The following is a 23,399-nucleotide window of genomic DNA, read 5'->3' as shown; positions in this document are numbered from 1 at the left end:
AGGAGAATTTTAGGAGGAATTTTTTTAAATGTGGGAAATGTGGGAAATGTGGGTTGTATATGTAATTTCCGGAGGAATTTTTGCTCTGTTTCTCTGCTTCTCATACACTTCGTAAAATACTAAAAATGTTTAAGAAAATTGACAAAAAATTTTTTTTTTGTCAAAACATATTTTTCCTTATGTAGTTTAATAATTGAAACTTTTATGATTTCCTCTTTTCTGACGCCAGTCTCGACTAGCCAGCAACTGATCCTTTATCAGGTTTTTCTTGTCGACTGCGGCTTTCGAATTAACAAGATTCACCATAATTTTGTTCCCATCATTTATCAGCTCTTGTGCACTAAAAAGTTTTTTTCTACTGGATCTGGAGAGATTTCTCGATATCGGAAAGTTTTTCTGAACTCGATTTTTTTTTGTGAAGATGCTTTATTGAGATTATCTTCCGCCTCTTTATTCTTAAGAAAATACGTCGATTCATTAGGAAGTCAGTGACGTTTATATTATTCAATGTGTCCTTAAACGTTCGAAGTGACACGATAGTCGCATCTTCTAACAAACTGCGATCCTCGATAATGTATTTATTTTCGCTAAATCCACGTTCAGGATCGCTATTTGCATGACTCAAAGAAAGGAGTGTTTTCGCAAGTTGAGTCAGGTTCACACAGAAGTTCAAATTCATTGCCGCATAATTTTGCTGTTTTTACCGTTTTTAGTTTTTCAGTATTATTAAAAAATTTCTTCGATAGTGTGAGCTCATTTTAGGAATTTCAGGAGTTTTAGAAGATTTTAGGAGGATTTCGTCCATTTTATGAATTTTATGAATTTTAGGAGGAGTGGGAACTCTGAAAATTTTAGTTTTACCGAAATAATTAGGCTACCCACCTAAAAAATTTGTAAACTAATTACGAAAATTAGATCTGCAAGATCTCCAGGGTGTTTAAGTACTCGTGAGGTATAGAATATGGTATTAAATTTATTTAATCCATTTAATCCATTTACAGTCAAAAGCAGTCAATTTTGAGCATAAATTTGCTTCAGCTGTTTTTCAGCTGATCCACACATACAATCAAAACTGGTTTTCCTTGTTTATACGATTGAAGCTGCTACACGCACGCGCGTGGTAGTGTTAAAACCGTATAAAGACTTATAAACGGTTGTGATTGTTTGTGTGGATCAGCTGAAAAACAGCTGGAGCAAATTCATGCTTTGACTGCCTTTGACTGTATTCCACTTTACACCAAAAACTTCTAAAAGTGGAATTTTACGCTTTTTAACGTTGTAGTATGAGTTGTAGTACGAGACAAAACAGGAACGATCCAAACGGATCGAAATGCGATATTAAACATTGCAACAGAATTTTATGAGAATTTGTTTTCTTCAGCAAGACAGAGCCCAACGGAAGAACCCGAAGATAGACCAATAATAAGAAACGTGGGATCGGAGGATATGCCCGACATAACTGTTGATGAAGTCAAAGCTGCAGTAGCCGAGATGAAAAACAAAAAGTCTCCCGGAGAAGATGGTGTTCCAGTGGAAGCCATTAAACTAGGTGGAGACTCATTATTAAAGGCAATCACGGCTTTGTTTAATCAATGTCTCCAATGGGAAGAAGTACCAGAAGCCTGGGAAAATGCGGTAATTACATTGCTGCATAAAAAAGGAGATATAACAAAGCTGGAAAATTACCGACCCATAAGCCTATTGTCAACACTCTACAAGTTGTTTATGAAAATCATTACGAAGAGGAACACTAACAAGTTCGACTTCTACCAACCTGTTGAACAAGCTGCTTTCAGATCTGGTTTCAGCACAAACGACCATTTGCAGGTGATGAGAACGCTTATTGAGAAGTGTCGTGAATACAACATCGACATAGTCTTGCTATTCATAGACTTCGAAAAAGCTTTCGATTCAGTGGAAACATGGTCGATATTGGACGCATTAGACGAATGTAGAGTAGACTCAAGGTACTCCAACACAATTCGATATGTGTACAAAAATGCTACTTCATGTATAAAACTTCATGAGTGCACGGAGAAATTCAGAATCGGCCGAGGTGTAAGGCAGGGTGACACCATTTCAGCGAAATTATTCACGGCGATTCTGCAGAGTATTTTTAGGAAGTTAAACTGGAATAAAATGGGAATAAAGATAAATGGAGAGTACCTGAGCAATCTCCGCTTCGCTGATGACATTGTACCGATAGCAGCGAATCTAGGTCAGGCTCAGCTTATGCTACAACAGTTAAGTGAAGAGGCGAGCAAAGTTGGCCTCAAGACGAACTTATCGAAAACAAAAGTCATGACCAACATCGGGGACGATAGAGAAATCAAAATTGGTGACACTGTCATTGAACGAGTCGACAGCTATGTATATCTAGGACATAAACTGAAGTTAGGTCTGGACAACCAAACTGCAGAAATAAGACGTAGGATTGGTCTTGCATGGGCAGCGTTCGGAAAACTCAGACTAATTTTCAAAAGCAAAATGAATAATAGTCTGAAACGCAAAGTTTTCGACACTTGTGTCCTTCCAGTGCTCACTTATGGAGCGGAAACGTTAACTTTAACAAAAGCATCCGAAGATAAATTGAGAGTGACACAAAGAGCCATGGAACGGAGTATGCTTGGAATAACACTCAGAGACAGAATGACGAATCAATGGATTCGACAACAAACCAAGGTCGTTGATGTCATGGAAAGAATAGCATCTCTGAAATGGAGCTGGGCGGGACATATTGCAAGAAGGACAGACGAACGTTGGACCAAAAAGATCATGAACTGGCGACCATATAAAAGACGAGCTATAGGTAGACCACCAGAGAGATGGACAAACGGAATTAAGAATATTGCAGGTACAAACTGGCAGCAAATGGCAATGGATCGTACGAAATGGAAAGAAGTTGGAGAGGCCTACATCCAGCAGTGGATAGAAACAGGCTGAAAAAGAAGAAGAAGAAGAAGAAGAGTATGAGTTGTAGTACGTCGTTCGATCAAAATCAACCATTTTTAAGACTTTTAAAGTATTTGGTAAAACCAACATCAACAATCTCCAACGGACACAGAATAAAATTCTCAAAACGATTCTCGGAGTCCAACGCACGTTTCCCACAAATTTGTAACACTCGACACTGGAAGTTGAAAGAATTCGGACCGTCTTGGAAGATCTGCAAGAAAATTTCTCGTCGAGATGCGAATCATCGAGTTTCGATATGATAAGACACATAGCGAATGGTTGACCATAGGCGAAAATGTGAGTAGTTTTTGTCTGCTCGATTAAGTTGTTCTGATTTTAATTTTGATTTTATTTTCGTTTTATTTTCCTTTCTCTAATTTCTATCTTTCCTTTTCTAACTTAAAAAAAAAAGTCAAGAGATTTTTATCGCCGTTTTTGTCTCTATTATTGTTTATGTGTGAATAAGGATTTGTTCACGTGATCGAAAAGCGTTCAAGCTTGCTGCTGTTATTGTTATAGTCGATGTAGAATTTGTAATTGGTCTCGACGATGTAATGTATGAAGTGTTGTATCAACAAAAAAAAAACATTGAATAAAGGCTTGATTGAATCCAATTTTTATTCCATTTAATCCATTAAATCCATTTAATCTAGAAGTGAGTCACCCCTCGACTTTTCCTGTTTTTAGCACTACTTTTGACGCTCTCAGCATGTAATAGTATTTTGTGCCACCGAGAATTGAAATACGACTCTTTTCAGCACTCATTTTAGTGTTGTAAAGTGACTTATTTCAGCACCCGTTTGATGGGATATTTCAACACTCAGTTATTACAACATTCGTTTTAGAAAATGCAAAGCAATGTGATCGATCAAATTTGAAGAGTGATTGTTTACCATGAAAATTATGATTTTTTGGGCATTTGTCTATTTCAATTCTCGGTTGGCACAAAGCATGATGTGTTACACGTATTGTAATGAGATTTTTTCAGCACACGACCCAAAGGAAAACTTGGGTCTAGTGCTGAAAAAATCAACATTACAATACTTGTAACACAACATACTATTATCTGTCGAAAACAGATATATCGAGATAAACAAAAACTCCCTAGAGGGATAAGCTCGAGATTATCGTTCTAGACAGATAAAACGTTATACTTTACACGTGAAATAATTTGATATCTCGTATCATCTGGATACGAGATATCAAATTACTTCACTGATATAGTAATGTACTATTCATACACAGACCCGAAAAGTGCGACTTCGTCGCATTTTTTCTCCGTCCAATATTCGATTCCAGACCTGGCCTTCGGCTCTGTCTGGAAACTTCTCACACGCTAAAAAAGACTTTTAGTCCTAGGTACGAAATGTACTAATTATCACACTAAGATGACCAACTTCCTCCTATTTAGCTTTACAGAAACTGCAATTATTTTCAACAGGCTGACAGAAAATCTATTACTTTAGTCGTTTTAACATTCCTTTCACTTGCATATAAGATAATGATAGCTAGAGCTGATTGGTTGATATGTTACCGTAACATATGATATTAGTAGTTCAAAAATATACTAACGAAATTGGGCAGCCTCAGAAAAAACCATTAAATTAGGAGGTGAGAAATACAGTTGATCGTGTTTTTGTATTGACATCTTTCATTTGTGTTCCTGTTCCTCGCCTTCTAATTCAATTTGAATTATTCAATGAATAAAAAAATGTCTCATTAAAGCCACGTCAATATTGACGTTTAAGTTTGTTTGTTAGTTTGCTAAAGCGACCCACCTTGTTCATAGTTGAAAATAAAAATTCAAATTAATCCCCTGAGAAGAATTGGCCCTCATTTCGTAGAACACTTTTTTCCATTAAATATAAAAACACATAAAAGACTATGAATGGAACGGCTTTACTTTATGTTGATACATTTTTACCTGCATTATCTAACCTAATGGATTGCTGTTCTATCACATGTTATGGTCCCTTTTTGAGTCCCTTTCACATAAAACTCCCAGAACTCCGAGCTCTATCGCAGCATAACTATATGCAAAACTTTAATTACTTTGTTTTGTATCACAAACTTCCTAATCGTCGAAAGTTTTTCGACAAAAGAATTTACGGACGTCAATGAGCATTTTTAGTTTTGCCGTACACATTTAGGTGTATAAAATTGAAATCGCGAGTTCATTACACCTGAAAAAATTAAAATAAATGGAAAACTATACACACAACACACACAGGAAAATTATTTCACAAACACACATTCATCACCGTATTTACAGCAATACGATAACAATGAGCGCTTCAAAATTATGTTGAATAATCTTGAATCCTGAACCATCTCTACCATTTCGCAGAGCAAAGGCATCACTCAGACATAAACGATAATTAGATTCAGTAAATTAACTCTGAATGAACCGAGCATAATGGCATAGAATAAATACATTATTTTGGCTAAAATATGTAGTTAGACATACCTTGTAAAGAGCTTTACTGTACTCCAATTATAGAATTCAATCCTTTATATCACGGCTAACAATATCATAAAACGAGCACATAGCTTAATATGAGCGTCAATGTGTTATTACTCATATATGTACACGTACATAAGTATATTCGGATGCATGCAACAAAGCTAAATTAATAAAATGATGGTTGTTAGGGATATGGTGTACCATTATCCATATACACAGTATGTAGTGATGTTATTACTTACAGGACTAATAAGGAATTTTCCAGGTTAGAGTTACTAATGGAATATTTTGCTTATTAGGTAGAATTCCCGGGAAGAACGGAGTTCTAAATTTAATACAACAGCAGTGCCGCATCTTCGTAGCGACAATTGGACCATGGTCCAGAGTGCTGAAAGATTGGGGTGCTGGAATATGATCGAGTGTAAAGAAGAAAGACAATCTTTACCACAAAATAATAAAGAAATAGGGTTCAGCTTGAGAGCTGAATCGACCAGGGCACAGTGCGGCACTGTGAAACAGTTGGGATGGATAATCAGTGACATCTGAATCCAAAATGCCACTCTATCTTGTCCGCAATGAAATTTTCGTATATCACAGTTCACAGTTTGTTTCATTACCTACCGTGTGACCCCATTTTAATAACGCTGCCAATATGGCGATGAATTCAAAAGTTTTATGATTAAAAAACGAATTTCCGGTGATTATATTTTGAAACAGATGCAAATTCTTGTGAAATTAATCAGTGGACGGTGAAAAAAACAGGATGTAAACAAAGCATCAAAGCGTACTACTGGTACGTACAACTTTCCGAGAAGGATTTCACATTCCGATACTCAAGCGAATTCTTTCTATACAAAAGAAAAAGCTGAATTTTCTCCGTTGAAATTTTTCGGTATTGAACCGACAGTAAACTAATTGGGAGTGTAGTTGCACAACTTTAATATTTTTCTTTCTCTACTAAATAACTGCAATGTTTCCTTCCGATGCACATCCTGTACTGCAGTCGTACGTGTGTCTCATAATTAAATGCAATTAACCGTAATTGAATGTTTTCGTTTTTTTCTTCTTCTTCCTTCTTTCATTTGGACTTGCAATTTATATATCAGCAAAACTTTCCTCCACATCCACATATTAAATAGAAAAAGACAAAGTCCTGTGTGATAGTTACACCCATGTTCATTGTATCAAAATGTTGAGGAGTTTATACAATTGCCACTATTTTTGCAATGTTTGTAGCGCATGAAAACATTTAAATGAACCTACATTACATGTAGCGACGGTACACGATTTATGCAACGTGACTTCCTGCTTTTAACAAAATTGCTGCTATCGTTTAGATTGTGTTGGCTTTGATAGTTCAAGTCCAGACCATATTGTGGTAAATTCTAGGAACTTTTTACATTTGTATTTTAATACTTCAATGGTATTCGGGTTCAGTCAACCGTTTGATGTCTAATATTCCCATTGCTGTGAATATAGCGAAATGCTCGCAATTATTAAAGGTGATAAAGTTAAAGTGAAATTTCGATTTCCGTTCCGATAAAGCTGAACCTGACATAATTCTGTTTTCTTTATATTGTGCACAGCACGTAATCGCACTTTTCCGCAACAGAGGAATTTCTGAAATGGCTGAACATTTGAACCATCTTCTACATGTTGTACGTATCCCAATCCCATCTCACATACATTTGCTTACTAATGTGGACGTGATAACGATTAACGAAAATTTCGATTACGATTGAATTAACATTCGGCACGAAATTCAATTAAAAAACCGATAGAATTGAATCTTACTCTATCTTTCATCTGGCAACGAACGATTACGCACAATATGTAGAAAGGTAGTGCGTATACCTGGTGGGACTAGCATTACTAGGACTGTGTAAATTTTGGTCTCAGTATTCAGTTATAAGAAATGATACTTGAATATTGTGCGAGAAAAGTTTACATGTATTTGTAGAGCGAAAAAGTTACCAATCACATGTCATTTTTGAATGAATGGAAGGAGGATTACATACCCAGGATGGTATCGTAAAAATGACTACCACTTAAAATGAAGTCTCTTTGTTTAGAAAGTAATATTAAAGTTGGAACTTTCTTCATCGTTAAATTTATGTAAAGGTGTAAGCACATTATATCGCGATAGATCTGTTACTTCTTCTTTAATGTTAGTCCAAGCTTTGATCAAAAATCTTTTACTTCATTAATTTTAACATACATTTTACTATAAAAGAAATACAAGTCGGACTTCATTGCTTATTTCTGCGGCCGTTGTTGTCAATAACAGATGATTACCCTATCCTAAATTACGTCGGCCTCGACCAGCACTTCGATTTGCCGAATTCTCTCAATATATTCGTTACTAGAATATAGACCATCTTCAAGTTACGGCACTTTCAAACGTAACCTCACTTCAGTTTCGTTAAGTGTTTCGTTCATTCATTTGTATGAGATTGTCTTAACCAAGCGTATCTTAAAGTACAAGCACACACAGCACACACAACCATTAAGAGTTGTTGCGTTGTTATAGTGACTAGAGGTGTGCGCCGGTCAAAAATTCACGGCGGCGGCTAGCCGAGTGTAGATGTGTCGGCGGCGGCGCGCCGATATATTTTGAATAATTTAAAAAAAATTATAAAAATTCAAAGAAAAGTCAATGTTTTTACAGTTATACATAAGAATACCTACTTCATTTCTAATCTAATACAAGAATTATGAGTTCCTGTGACCTTTGGTGTAAAGCCAACAAAGTTTAATTTTTATTTAGTGAAACATACTAGACATCAAAATCTGAAGTGAAAGCATTTTTGCTCATAATGTCCACAGCTGGGCTTGAACTAGCAACCTCTGGTTTATAAATCCAACGCCTATCCAACTCGACTAACTTCATTTCTTTCAAATTTTGAATCTTTGAAAATTTAATTCGAAGATAAATAACCTGGGTTTGCTAATAGTCGAAAGAACAACGAAACTTCTATAGTTCGTTGTTAAAAACTAATTACTTTAGTGGTACGACTCCAGTTTATTTTTCATAAAATGCAGAGGGATGGTCCATAAAGTACGTAACTCGAAAGAGTCACAGGTAGGTCTGGACATATTGTGACAGATAGTGCAAAATATTCAGAGCTACATGGAAACGTAATTACTAGATGTAATGATAAGTCTGGAAAATGCAGATTTTGTGGATCGCCCCAGAGCTTTAAAAAGTTTAGTTTAATTTACAATCCAATCGATATTCATTCCACATACGATTTACACGTTATAATACATACGTAAATGTCATAAATGTCGTAAATGCATGTGGAATGAATAGCGCCGATTGGATTGTAATAGTTACTTCTTATAATTCCGAGACTGTCCTATGACTAGTGACTCACTAGAGAGTAAAAAAAACTCTTCTTGAAATGCAAGGTGAGGTAAGAGTCGACTAAAATTTCTTTTTAAAAAATAAAAATTCAACACAAGATATTTGTAATATGACATTAAGGCAGATTGCGATTTTTATTTAATTTAATTTAATTTAGTTTTAAGTTGACGTAAAACGAGGAAATTATAAGGAATTTTTCCATACAAACTGTATTGTCAATCGACTTATAAATCGAATGTTTTACGTCAAATTATAATAATAAGTAAAAATCGCAATTTTCTTATCATTCCACGCGCTTTCTCAGAAGGAAGTTTAAGTTAAACATACATGATGTTTTACAGCACTCATCCGTTTTATATCGATGAAATATTCCATATACCTAAACAATAATAGAAATTATGCTTTTAAAAGACATTACGTGTTAAGAACGAAGATTTGCGATTGCTACCATTCAAAGAAACGCTCTGCCGTGACAAAACTGGATTTTTCAATTTTTGCTTTGTTTACTTGACAGCTCGATCTCTCACGACTCTCTTACGGAGTACTTTTTTTTGAGTAGAAACCATACTACTTAATACGACATTCTCAATTTCATAAAATTGTTTCATTAATTAATGGTTCACTTTCAAATATCTCCTACAAATAACAATAATTTGTTCACCTTATCAGGCTTCCACGACACATTCATATTTTAGTTTAGTCTGAAAATCTCTTCGACACGTACATCTTCTACGATCACAATTAATAAAAAGTTTCTCGTCTGCTGGTTACTAAGCTCAGATAAATTTCTTGACGACAGATATTACTGCAGTTAAGAAAAGATTTAAAGGACTTTAAGAGAGTCAGGTAAATGTGTACATGAGCGATAGGATCAGACACAATGTTCTACTTATAAATATCGCGTATACTATTCGCGAATCGTATATATAACATGGGGGTCGGGGGTAATTATATGAATTATATTTGCTCGAAGCAAGTTGAACAAACACTTAAGTACCTAAAATATAAAATTATTCCCGTGCTGATTAAACCATTCCTACTTGAGCATCCACGAGTTTATTTTATATATAAAATAATCATCATTCAACCAACATGTTGATGCGGTCGATTATATTATACAAAGTGAAGAAGGTATTTAAATTGAAATTAATCATTTTCGACAGAAGGCAAACGTATCTTAAGCCCACTTTATTTCAATTTAAAATTTCACTTGGAAAAAATCATTCTTTGATTTCACAAATCAATTATTTACGAAAATAAATTTATGGCCCTTAATGGTGGCATAAAAGTTTTGCAGCTTATTATACATAATGTATTCAATCAATACGGTGTGCGGTGGGTTGAATTTTGTGCATTAATGGAAAACCGCCGTAAAATTTTAACTGTCGATCCGCCCTTTCCATTAGTATCTGCCCCCCTTTCATTATGAAGGCAACAAAGAAGAAAGAAAGTCATTAGCAAAATGGGTTGATATAACCGAATCGAATGTATCATCAGTGTGAGATTAATTAAATTAAATTAAATTTATAGTTAGCGACGACAGTACTCAAGCTCTTGCAAAGATGAAAGCAGCATTGGTAAATTATGCTCAAGCTCAATTATGTTGCGTATAATTGTTTCCCGTGGGCAAACAAGTATACACACACAGGTTATTAAATACGGAATGCATATGAGTACAGGACATGTTTTAGTAATAGAATTATTAATTATTTTCTAATTAACAATCTACCAAAACCATTGAACCCAAGATTGTAATGTTACACCAATGGACGACATATTGTTTAATGCAAATATTATGGTTTGCACTGCATACAAAATCATTGTGTTTGTACATACGACACACCAGTACAATATTGATCGGTGTCATTTTAGTACATAAAATTCGTCATTATGCCCAATTTCCGTCTTTCCTCTTTCATCAAAATTGTAATTTTAGTTCTGACGAGTTCGTAGTTCTTAAGTATTATTAATCTGTTCACAGACGACCACCATATCACCGTTATTGTTGAGTTTACTTCTTTTAAAGTAAATATTTGAAAACAAAATCTTTTACTTCATTCGATTTGGCTGTAAATGCCCACAAATTAGCAAGTTTATTTGCTTATTCTTGTCATCGCTGTCGGTAGTAGATGCATTAGCAGAATGTTCTTCTTACATAGGTGGGGAATATTTGATTTATTAAAAGTTATTGAAAACACAGCTAACGCCGACCCGTACGAAACACCTATTCGTATCAAAAGCCTTTACTGTGAAACTCTTCATTTCTTTTACTTCATTCTCTACTGAAAAGCTTTTCGCCCTTTAAAATCACTTACATTATCTTTCTTTGCCTTGTTAGCATATACAAATAAATTGCCGGAGGCAATATAGACAGCCCCGTACGAAGTCAACTTTCATAAATTCCTATTTAAATATTGAATATAGAATATAGATATATATAGATGTCCATATATGGAATGCCTGAAACACCCCACACACATAACAAATTATTTCCATGTTAACAGAAACTCTCTAAGTACCATTTTTCCCAAGATATTTCACTTTTATTAAAATTCAATATGGCCACCGGCAGCCATTTTGTTAGAAGACCGGAAATTTTACCGACGCTTTACATTCTTTAATACCTTTCAAACAAAAAAAAAACATGAAATTCGGTCAAAATTTACTCGAGATATTGACAAAATACTCCACGTTCACTGTACGGCCGAGTAGCCAGATAAGAGCTCACTCCAAGAGACCTAGCTGACGCTCCGGAGAACATAAATTCAAAAACTTTTTTTTCCCTGATTGGTACGGTCAATACCTATCTAATAAAGCGAAAACAGACGAAATATGTTCAAATGTGGCCGACCTACAAGCAAAAACTGCTTGCCGCCCTGTGCCTGTTTCACACCAAGGGGTCTAACTCACGAGTCGGTCATCCGATTTCCATAAACTTTTTTTGTCGATCGGTATTGTAAATACCTTTTATTTGACGTATCACTGACAAGAGTAGTGCTTAAATGTCTGGAGATATCGTCGAAAAACACTTAGGCACTTATTGGGCCCCAGCTCCGGAGAGGTCGATCCGAAATCACCCATCTTCGAACTTAGCCTGTCTTTTGACATTACCAAACGAGGAAAAAAAGAATTTTAGAAATCGGATGTGTTTTACTCAAGTTAGAGAACCCACAGACGGACGGACGGACATTTTTTTTCGCTGATTTGGCATCTATGGACAACCACAATAGGTTTCCCCTTACTCAGGGAGTCGAATTCGACGTGTTACAAACGTATGCGTAAACCTATAAGACCCCAGTACTTCGTACGGGTCTAAAAAAAAGACTCGGAACAGGTCAGATATCCTTGATCTGAGATTTCGTTGGAATTTATTTGAGATTTGAGTAAGATGACAAAATTAAGGGAAAAACTCTGTGAAACATCGTTGTTAAAACAGAAGAATTGACAGATTCTGTGAACACGGAAAACAAAAGAACACAGTGCAATGCGCTTGCCGTTTTTAAAAAGAGAGAATCTTAGTTTCTTATGTCTATTTTTGATTCCTATCTGCTAAGCATTTGCTTAAAAACTTACCTGTAAACTCTGTCGCACGACTTTGATTGGAATTGTAGTAATGCTGCTGGTTCGGGCATAGATTTTGGTCCGGGATAAATTTCCAACGGTGCACCACCCAGCGACGTATCAACGAATTCGTATCGAATTTTGAATGCTGACGAAGGTCCATACAGCCTAGTCGTTCCCAGTGGATTCGGTAGATATTCTATCGTCAGATCGGCTCCATTCGACAGATAGCTTTCTGCGAAACAAAAATCATTTACCGATAAAATTGACCGACACTATTTGGCTGATGGAAGAACCGGTACCTTGTGTGGAACATGGTCGGGTATCCTTTGAAATCAACGATCTCGAACAAAGTTTGGGTACTTCTTCGCGGCAAATTTCCGCCATTAGCGAAGCATTTCGTACATTTTCCGACAAAATATCTTAGAAAGAAAAATTAGGGGAAAAAATGTTTATTGTGGTTATGATGCAACATTGTTGATGCTGATGCTGAAATATTTTTCCGCAATATAAATGGAAGCGGGGAATGTATGTATTTGCAAAATTGTTACAGAATATTTTAGAGAAACAAAATTCAAATTCTCAGAACATGAATCTGGTATATCGATCGGTAAATATTTACTTAGGAAGGCGGCAGCAATACGAATGCCGTCCAATTATCCCAAAAATGATTTTACCATAAATGAACGTTGACAACATTGATACTATTCGATTCACTGAAACTATGTTCGGCAATTAGGTATGTTGGAAATCCATTTTTGCTGTGTGGAAACCGGAATTTACTTTGGAAGGAAATTGTATCTAACAATTTAGCAAAGTAGTTTCCCATGTATTTTCGTTTCGATATCTGACATTACATACAGCATTACATACAGACCAAATAAGTTGCATTCATCACCTTGACAACTTGGGTGACATTATTCCCTTTCAGGATTCAATTTCAACTTCTAGATGTTTAACAAATCAATCGAGAATTCGATTTAACATTTCAATAGCTGACATAGTTGATGTATATTGATGTAGGCAAACAGTCAGTGCAAACATTAGTTTAAGTATTTTTTAATAAATTGCCAACATAATACTTTCAACATACAACACAACACTATGGATCGGATACACACAATGCACACACTACACACACACACACCCGATGTCACCCAATACACCAATGTAGACAATTTTCAAACTTACCCTGTTTGCTATTCGAACGTAATTTACCGTCCCATATTCGTAACTGCGGGGCGCATTCAGCTGGTGCCTCGAAAACCGATTGATCAACAGCCGAATGGTATTTGATGAATGATATCCAAACAATTTCGTGTCGACGTCCTTGAAAGTGATATCGACACACCGTTTTCGGTGGTAATGTGTGCCTCGGACTTTCCAGCTCACCGGATGCACTTTCAAAAGCGCTCAGTGTAAATTCACAGTGGTTGGACTGTCTCGTATATAGTTGTGAATTAGCGTTGACAAACATAACCTGAAACGGAGAGAAACCGTATACAAGAGACGCAATATAAATACCAATGTTGTGAATCATCACCACCATCATCATCATTTACGGATGATGGCTAAATCCATGAATTTAAATGGAAATTGTTCCAAGTTTACATATTACATGAAGTAAAATTTATATTTACCTGTATCTGCATTTCAAATCCCAACAGAAATGATATTGGTGTAGGATGATACAAACTATCGTACGGTGATGTTTGAAACTCTATTAACATATCTGGACCACTTGAAATTATGTCGGGTAAATAGTCTCCGCCACATATACGAGCCAATTCGGGAAATGCAGTGGTTCTACCATCGTAAACTGATAAGAAGTCTTGCACTGAATCGCACTGACTCCAAGTTCTGTATGCGGAGTAAAAGTTTTTGATGAATTATTACGTTACAATATTGAACGTAGATAAACTTCATTGTTTATACGGAGGTTTGTTTCAGTTCCTATTTGGAGAAGTTCGGTTAAGATTGTGGAATCGTCGTGGGAATAATAGTTTTCACAACATTGTTCTATTTCATAAAATTAAATCTGTTAATACTTCACATACAAAGTGTAGATAGCTGGAGAGTGGAGAAAATCTAGTCAAAATCGCAGTATTTGCAGGAAAAATTTATCAGAAGAATATTGCAGCTATTTCTGCCGTACGAAAAGTTCGCAATTAGTGCATGGTGTAGCATATTATGAATTTGAATATCGGAATTGGTGGAGTGCTTTATATATTCATGGTGTTTGGTATCAAATCCATTATTTCATTGGCTCCATAGATTTTGCTATTTTTCAATTTAAATTTCATTTATTTTCAAATAATTTCTTAAACTAAATGCACCGCGTAGCTCCAGTATGTGTTACAATTCTGAGGAGCTACAACAGAATAGATTTTGCTATATAACAGACCACAAGTCTTCTGCTACTACTAAAGTTTCTTGATAATTTTTGTCGCTAACAGATGATTAGTTCAGAGAAAAGCCTTCGAAAATCGAAATCAGTATCAAAATTGCTACCACATGAGTGTTCCTGCCTATTTTTGACATAGGTGTGGCCCAAAAGTCCTGCGAAATCGTGTCTGGTATTATCAGTGTAAGAACACATTCCTATACGATTTCAAATTGAACCAGTCGCATTCAATTTTACATTTATTTTGCGCGTCTCGTCCACGCTATATCCATATTCAATATTCATGTACCCTGCGAAGTACTTTGGCAACACGGTCTAGGTTTAAGTTCGTTTTCAAATTTTCGAAAAGTCTGAAGACAATTTCCTAACGAGGGTCGAGTGAGGAAAAGTATAGCCACACTCAAGTAGAAACGCTCCTGAGAACATTACAAAGCTTATTGTAATTGATAATTCCATTGCTTCTTGTCCATTGGATTCATTGTATTCCTTTTTCACTACTACAAATTTTAGTTTTTCTTTCAATATATGAAAGCGTCATTCACATAAGTTACTGCCGACGCACAAAAAACACCAATAGCACGAACGACAGTTTCTTTAAATTTATGTCCTATTCAAAATTCATCACGTCTTCGAAATCAACCACACACATTCAGCCACTCTCTATAAATTACATCTTCGAATACATTTCCTGTGTGTGAACAACTATGTGCCACATTCCCTCTGAGTTTCGTTTGTAATAATAGTAAATTATCATGATTTGTATGGATTTTAATTGGATGTCAGGATGTGTTTTCAATTTCCAAAAGCTAATGAAAATTTTTTTGCGAATACAATGCAATACAATTTTGATTTTATGTTTTTGATGAGTGCGGGTCATTTTGTGATTGCATAGAGTCAAAAAGGAATTTTCAGAAAACAATGTTCTGGTTTCAATGGAAAGTCATTCTTTTATCTTTGGACATTAGGCCTGATTCACTTACAAACAAAAAGTTTTTTTTAAATGCGCGAAAATGGTGGAATAATTGGAGCTCTCACTTGTCAACCCTGATTTCAAAATAACAATTCAGAGATCGCCATCATATCCATATTTTTCATTACACTTGGGATCAGGCGATGTCCATTTACTTCCCTCAACAGGCCATATTGTCTGCATGGCAAGTGTTACCTAGTGATTGTAGATTGAAAGACCAATCTTAGACACCTTGAAAATAAAGTAGATTACGATGGTTAGACTGATTACCTGGGAAAACGGAGGAAAAAAGACGAAAGAAAGTAAGATCGGAAATGAGTATACACAACAAGATAGAATCGTTAATTTATGACATTCTGGATGTTTTAATCTTCTATCAGTTGATAAAAAGTGAACGTTATATTTAACTTACGTCAAGAATGAATCCATAACTTTTCACTAAGCTATTGACCATACTCACGGACAGTTCAGTTTTCTTCTATCGACAGCGACGGTAAGAAATATAATCGATGAATTTTGTCTAAAGATTTTGCAACGAAAGAAGTAACAGATTTAAAAGATTTAACAATTATTGTCTTAATAAATTAAAATATTTTCCGTTTTGTAAATGTTAGAACCTTAAAAACGGAAACCGTATCGCTGTATCAATCATCGAATCTATTACTTCGTTTGTACATAATCTTTTACATGGTAACCAGAGATCATTGCTTATTTTTGTCGTTAATCTCGATAGCAGATGATACAGAAATTATAAATTGTCCACCGGTACGCCCTCGAGGTAGAGTGTCTTCCGAGGAACTAACGCTTTATGTAAACGGAACATTTTCTATTTTTGGGATAGTTGGAAATTGCTAGCAGCTCACACGCACATACACACACAAGACGAAAACTAAGTTGGATGGATATCGAAAGAGATTCTCGCGAAACGTTGCTCCGTCTCTTATCAATATATTCAAAATCGTTATTAACAAAAGCTCTAAACAGTTTACATCCATCACCAACTAAAATCCGTTGAAATAATGTTTTCAAATTTAACTTTGTTTTAAACAAAGAAGTGAGTGTGTAGGGTAGAGACTACACTTGACTAAGAAATATGAACGAAAGTTTATCATCAAATTGGATAGAAACTAATATTTGCTTAAATACTTAATGATTTAAGACTGCTCCACATACAGTTACAAAAACGAAATTTAGATATCGCCCAAAACTTTCTGCACAACATAAATATCGTAAACAAACTGAACAAAACTATTAAAAACTTTTCCAGAGTAAAAACATGTTTATATGTTACTCCACTGCTGTATACAAGGAAGAGTCTATCTGCTGTATAATATTATGTTCTACATATTAGGACCGACTGAACATTACAAAATATTATATTTTACAGTTTTTGAAAATCATAAGTCATTTTTGTTATTCCTGGAAACTATTTTTTTTTTCTTTTTTTCTGGAAATTGGAATACCATGATACAGAATAGAGAAAAATATTTTTTTGTGTGTATCCATAGGATTATTTTGTGTAAACATTTAATTGTTTGGAATGAATAGGAAAAGTTCGGGAAGTTCAACCAAAAATGTTCCAGAAACTTTGTATTTGGGTGTGGATACAGAGAAAACAATATTATACGAGGCGACTGTTTTTATTGAAAGCCGAAGTTTATTTTTTTTTCTTTGCTTTATTAAACTTAGGCCGAGAGATAACAGTTGTCCTCTCATATAATAATACATCCCTCTTGTCTATGATGAACCGTTTTTACGACACATAAAACATATTTCGCTATTATGATCCATGAGATGACATCAGTTTGGATTTTGATTATGTTTTGATAAAGTTATATGTGTTGGGATAGAGCATGATATTAAGCACTTTTATAGTAGATACGTTCTATCCTCTACATGTAGCACTTCACGTGTCGTTACACTTATATATATATATATGCCTGGGCGCTGAGAATAAAAGAAAGATGTTATGATTACATATTATTTGCGGCTATTTTATCTTTATGACGACAGCGATCTTTTGAAGTTTTCGAATTTTTATGGTCGGTTCGTATTCACTTCGAAGATATGTTTGTGTTATAACAAACAATAAATTACATGAGCATAGTTATGGTATACTATATATGGGACATCATGTAATAGATTAATTATTAATGCTATGTGATATACGAATCTAACGAGCGAATACATCAGACACCAATCGCCATCTACCAGCAAATGGTTGGAACAAAAGCTCTTCAGTCAGCAGTCAGCAAGCGATCTAGTAAGGTGCTTGGCTACGTCGTAGAAGACATTCTCAAAAAAAGAAGTTCTTAGGTGTGGGGAATTATCATGGGAAAAAAGCTCTTCAATCAGCAATCAGCAAGCGATATAGTAAAGTGCTTAGCTATGTCATTGAAGAAAAATGTTCTCAAGGTCTGGGTTGCTGAAAAACAGATGTCGCAGTGAACGATGCTACCGTCAATGAGATCCAATCAATGGAATGGAAAAACTCGCACACGTTCGGCTGGTTGTCTCTCGCAGGGAGACAGTTGGTAAAATTGTCATCAATAGTAATAAATTAACATATAAGTTAAGATTGTACTATAGCATACCAATAAAGGTGTCAAAACATGGTTTCATGTTTCCATGTTTTAAAAAAAAAAAAAAATGTAATAGATGTGACGGAGATATAATGAACCGAAAGCTCTATAATTTCATGTAACCATTCCATTAGCTTAAGAGACGAATTCGTAAATCGTAAAAAGCGTGTTGTATTTGATGTCGAAAAGGAAAACGCATTCGCCTAATTTTTTCTTTTTATGCTCCTTTTTTTCCCTTCCGTTCTTTATGTTCCTATATGATTTAATTAGATATGAACGACTTGTTTACGTTCACTTAACGTTTTAAGAGGCACATGTTGAGTAGTAATAAATGTATAGCCAACGACAATAAAAATGCTGGACGAAAGAGTTTTCGCTTCACAGCATCTGTACTGGGTTAAAGCATAAAAGGTCAGAAAATATTTGTTACGGTTGAGCGGATTCGGTGGAAAAATTTGTCAACTGAAGTAGTAAGACAATGAAAAAAAGGAAAAATCGATGGAAAATATTAAAGATCTGACGTTAACATTCGGAATTTAAAGTAACACACCGCTGAGCCGTTTGAGTGTTCGGCGTCTTTATGTGGGTTTTCTTCGTTCACAATTAATTAGCATCTTCTCATTTATAACAATTTTGAAATCTTTAACAGATGGCAAACGGATCGATGTTACATCATTAAATCTGTAACTTCTTTAGATTTACCTATTTTTAACAGATTCATAGAAAATCTTTTACTTCATTAATTTAAACATTACGTCTTACAGTTTGTTCATTTCATTTTTACACAGTTTCTAAAGATTGTCGATATGTCAGAGTTTTTAATGTACCCAGTCAATTAAGTTCTTCCCAAATTGCGCAATATTTGAATTCGCGATAGAAATTTTAAATTTTGCGCCAAAAATTCATAATTTGGGAAGAACTTAATTGACTGGTTACATTTAAAACTCTGACATATCTAAAACTGTGTAAAAATGAAATGAACAAACTGTATCAGAGTACATCGCTGTCGTAGTTCATGCCGTAAGTACGCCAAAAATTCAAAATGAACAGTGAGAAGGGTTTTACTAATGCCGTCGCGTTGAATGGATTCACGTCAACCTAGAGAGCTTTGATCTGCCTGAAAATGTGAACAAATTTGATTTGCTTGGTCAAAGTTCAAAGATCTTGTTTGCGATACCTCGGTTGACACACAGTCAAGGATTTCAATAATTTTTGACTAACCAGCCTAGAATGTTTGGCGTAGGTGATACATAGTCAAGATAAATAAATTGTGGCATTTTATTACACCAGCGTCAATTGCTTGACATAGAAAGTGTCTGTAAACTTACAGGCTTTTCGCACCAATATGTTTAACGAATCTGTGACTTCATTCGTTACAAATATTTTCAACCGATTTGTAGAAAATCTTTTACTTCATTTGTTTTAACATTTATGTTGCTGTATCGGATCGCATAGTGCAAAGTTCATAGCTTATTTTTTCTCGTCGTTGTCGTTAAAAAGTGAAGACGCCGTCAAAAGATTTCGTTTTGTAAAAGTAAATTTAGAAAGTCATCTGAAGGTTTGAAATAAATCCTACTAATGATGAAGACCTCTGATGAAAAGGATGTACCTCGTTAAATACTTCATTGCTGCAAAAGTTATTCTTTCTGCTGTTGTCACGATTCGAACGTCGAACGTCGAAGCGAGTATTCCAGTTTCGTTCCGATAGAGATTAGATAAAGAGATGCAAGATAATGTGAAAACTTCTGTTCAGAATATTGTGCATAAATTTGAGAAAGATCAGTGGATCCATCACATCAATGTAAAACCAAAGGAAACGGAACTTAACGCTAGACATTCTAAATTAATATTTAACCTATAGTCGAAAAAGTCAGCGTATATTCAAAAAATGGAAACATACACCGAAACCATGTAATTATATTAAATGAACATTTCATCGCCTCAATCCACAATTAACAGAAACGTACGTACCATTGTTCAGCTAGAGAATAACTTTTTCTTTTACTCTACATAGTATTACCTTATTACGACCCTTCAGCAACGATCCGTTGCACGTTTAATGCTACACATAATCCCGTGTTTTAATGGAACGCAAAATGAGAGACAATATAAAATTGCAGAAGTGCACATATTAATTTCCTTTGAGTATACTGGCACATGATATAAGTACAATGAGATAATTTTACTTCACAGTTTTGCAACAAAATTCGCTGTTTCCTTCCACACGAAAAATGGAGTAATGACATAAAAATTCATCGACACACACACACACCTCAGAATTTTCTTGAAGTAAATTGACAAATACATAAATATAATCTCCATTCCATACTTAGGTTATAACACTCTTGGTAATACTGTTTTCAGAGTGAAAAAAAAAATCACGAAACTTTTTCCAGATATATACGTGTGGAAAATGCAACAGAAAAATCCATAAAACACGGTGTGCCAGCCAGCTTCTTTTTTTTACTTCTCGCCTTTTTCCGAAATATGTGTCCTCTTTACTTCTACATTTCAACCATTCTAATAAAGTTTCATTTTGTTTTCTGCTCAAACTACAAATTTAATTTGGATTTATGTGTATTTTTGTGAACCGCATGGTGCAATAGTGAATTCTCTGAATCCCACGTCAAACCAATATACTCAAATATATGTGGAGTAGTGATCCCACATTATAATATATGTATATATCGAGAGTATGTATTGTATGGTAAGCCTGGATATGGTCCGCATTGGTGTTTATACAAAATAGTTTTCCAAGGTATATTATGACCGAAGCTCATATAAATATACAAGCCAGCTTCCCAGATAAATATGAGCAAAACGGAAAACTTTTCGTCGTCATTTATAATAATAAATAAATTTCTATATTTGTTGCTCCTTTTGCATGGGGAAGGCATAAAATTATTCGAAACAAGATGATCAGAGAAAATGATTTGCTCACCCGAGTATTAAATCCGTAATACACAAAACACATAAATTTCACTGAAATATTATAACTTATTTAATTAGACAGTGTAGAGATATGCAAAAGAAAAGGGAATGTATGAGTGGGTTCTTGGTTGATTTAGAGAGTTGCCTCTAAGTGGAGGCACTATAGTTTGTGTGTATGTGTATAATGGAGCTAGTACTGTAAAGTATGAGACTGACTTTGATTATTAGTTGGGTACATAACTGTGTGTGGGGAATATGAACTGAGCACTAAGCCATTGAACAAATCTGAAATATAAGCGATAATAATTATTATTTGCGGTATGATGAGTTGGGATAATTAAAATTGATTTCGAGTTAAGTTATTTGCTAAGTTTTTGGAGTACTTCAACGTATTATTTTGTTGGTGGAAAAGGGATTTATAGTTTTTTGAAGTGGGGCGGAATGTACAGAAAGTTTTAAGTATTGCCGGGATTGCTATCAAGGATTTGGAAACTATTATGTTCGAGACATTTATATAATTTTATTTGAATAATTTTGTTCATATCCATGCAAATGCGGATCGGATAAGGGTTCAATCTCATCCGAAATTCTGAATTAGAATTTGATTGAGAGATTTTTCTTTATCTTGTTCGGAAATCAGAAGAGGATTTATCAATTCAGATCAGGTTCGATGAATAATCAAACAAGAAAAATATTTGTTCCTTCGTTGGATGGTAACAATTTTAATTTATTTTTCTATTAGCAAGAACATGTTGAGTTAAAAATGAATTCCGTTGGCACCCTATGCAGAATGAGCATCTTAATGATAAGTTAGTAATGGTTTTACTGGTTTTATTGTTTCCCAATGCGTCAAAATGCAACCACAAGACTCTGTTTTCGCTATATTTGTTTGTTAATCTATCAAATATGGTAAGCAGCTAACAAATCTAAGAGTTTTTTTTCGATCGAAACATTTTCGATATATTGAGACAAAATCTGTTACTTCATTTGTTTTTACGTTCAATTTACCACAAAAGACCACAATATACATAATTTATAGTTTATTTTCGTCATCGATGTCCATAACAGAAAAAAGAAAGGATAATAACAGCTTATGTCTGACAAATAATGTGCTTTTAATGTAAGAAGGTTACAAGAGGTGCAGCCAAATTTTCAGATTCATTGAAAACAAATTCAAATTTTTCATATCTTTTCAAATACAAAAAATTAAAGGCCAGTGAGATAACACACGTAAGAGGGATTCTTTTGAAAATCCACCTATCAAAATCGGACCCATTTCGTCTGGGATGGATATATACATGGTTTGAAAGGTCTTTGCCAGTAGACCTCAAAACGGGCCTCACACAGTCTCGAGCCACACCTGGTTGCTGGTGGAAGATCTCCGAAGTTGGAAAAATAGTGTTTTTTATCCGAATTTTTTGGCCGTTATAAATGATCGTTCCGGGTCAGTTTGGGCTCGTTGGAAAGCTGAGCTTAAGTACTTTCGGGTCATGCCTTACTTGATTAGATTCATTGATATATGTTTGCATATGTTTGTATATGTTGTAAATGTTTCTTTGACGTATCACTTACATTTACAAGTGTAACGTTTAAATGTCCGGAGATATCTTCGAAAAACCGTAAAGCACTTATTGGGCCACAGCTCAGGAGGGGTCGATCCAAAATCACTCATCTTCGAACTTAGCCTGTCTTTTGACATTACCAAACGGGGAAAAAAAGAATTTTCAAAATCGGATGCGTTTTACTCAAGTTATCGTGCAGACAGACGGACAGACGGACAGACGGACATTTTTTTTTTCACTGATTTGGCATCTCTAGACAACCACAATAGGTTTCCCCTTACTCAGGGAGTCCAATTCGACGTGTTACAAACGTATGCGAAAACCTATAAGACCCCAGTACTTCGTACGGGTCTAACCACTGAAAAAAGTCGAAAAATCGCAGATTTTCCTTACAAATATAGAGAGAAAATCGAAAATGAAAAAAATGTTGTATGAGAAGGGATCAGCTCAGACCTTGCGGTGTGGTTTTGTTTGTATCCTCTAGGGTCCCTTTACTACCAGCAATACTAATTTTTTGGGTAACCTTTCATAAAACCTTTCCTTGCTTAAATGACTATTCATCTGTTAGCGACAACAAATAAAACGTAAGCAATGTTATACCTA

The 23,399-nt window shown here is 34.9% G+C and overlaps 1 protein-coding gene across 1 annotated transcript in view; it reads right to left on the bottom strand.

Moving 5' to 3' along the window:
• LOC119071883 overlaps positions 1 to 23,399 on the bottom strand; it is a 148,760-nt gene that overhangs the window by 12,767 nt on the left and 112,594 nt on the right. The window contains exons 8-11 of the mRNA XM_037176982.1: positions 13,988 to 14,207; positions 13,539 to 13,827; positions 12,650 to 12,769; positions 12,360 to 12,582 (exon numbers count right to left, since the gene is read on the bottom strand). Coding sequence (XP_037032877.1) covers positions 12,360 to 12,582; positions 12,650 to 12,769; positions 13,539 to 13,827; positions 13,988 to 14,207 — 852 coding nt within the window. The remainder of the gene's footprint in view (positions 1 to 12,359; positions 12,583 to 12,649; positions 12,770 to 13,538; positions 13,828 to 13,987; positions 14,208 to 23,399) is intronic.

Source organism: Bradysia coprophila (assembly GCF_014529535.1).
Source record: "Bradysia coprophila strain Holo2 chromosome IV unlocalized genomic scaffold, BU_Bcop_v1 contig_5, whole genome shotgun sequence".
Lineage (NCBI taxonomy): Eukaryota > Metazoa > Arthropoda > Insecta > Diptera > Sciaridae > Bradysia > Bradysia coprophila.
Note: the sequence above shows the minus strand (reverse complement) of the source record. Positions and strands in the feature narration are given on the sequence as shown.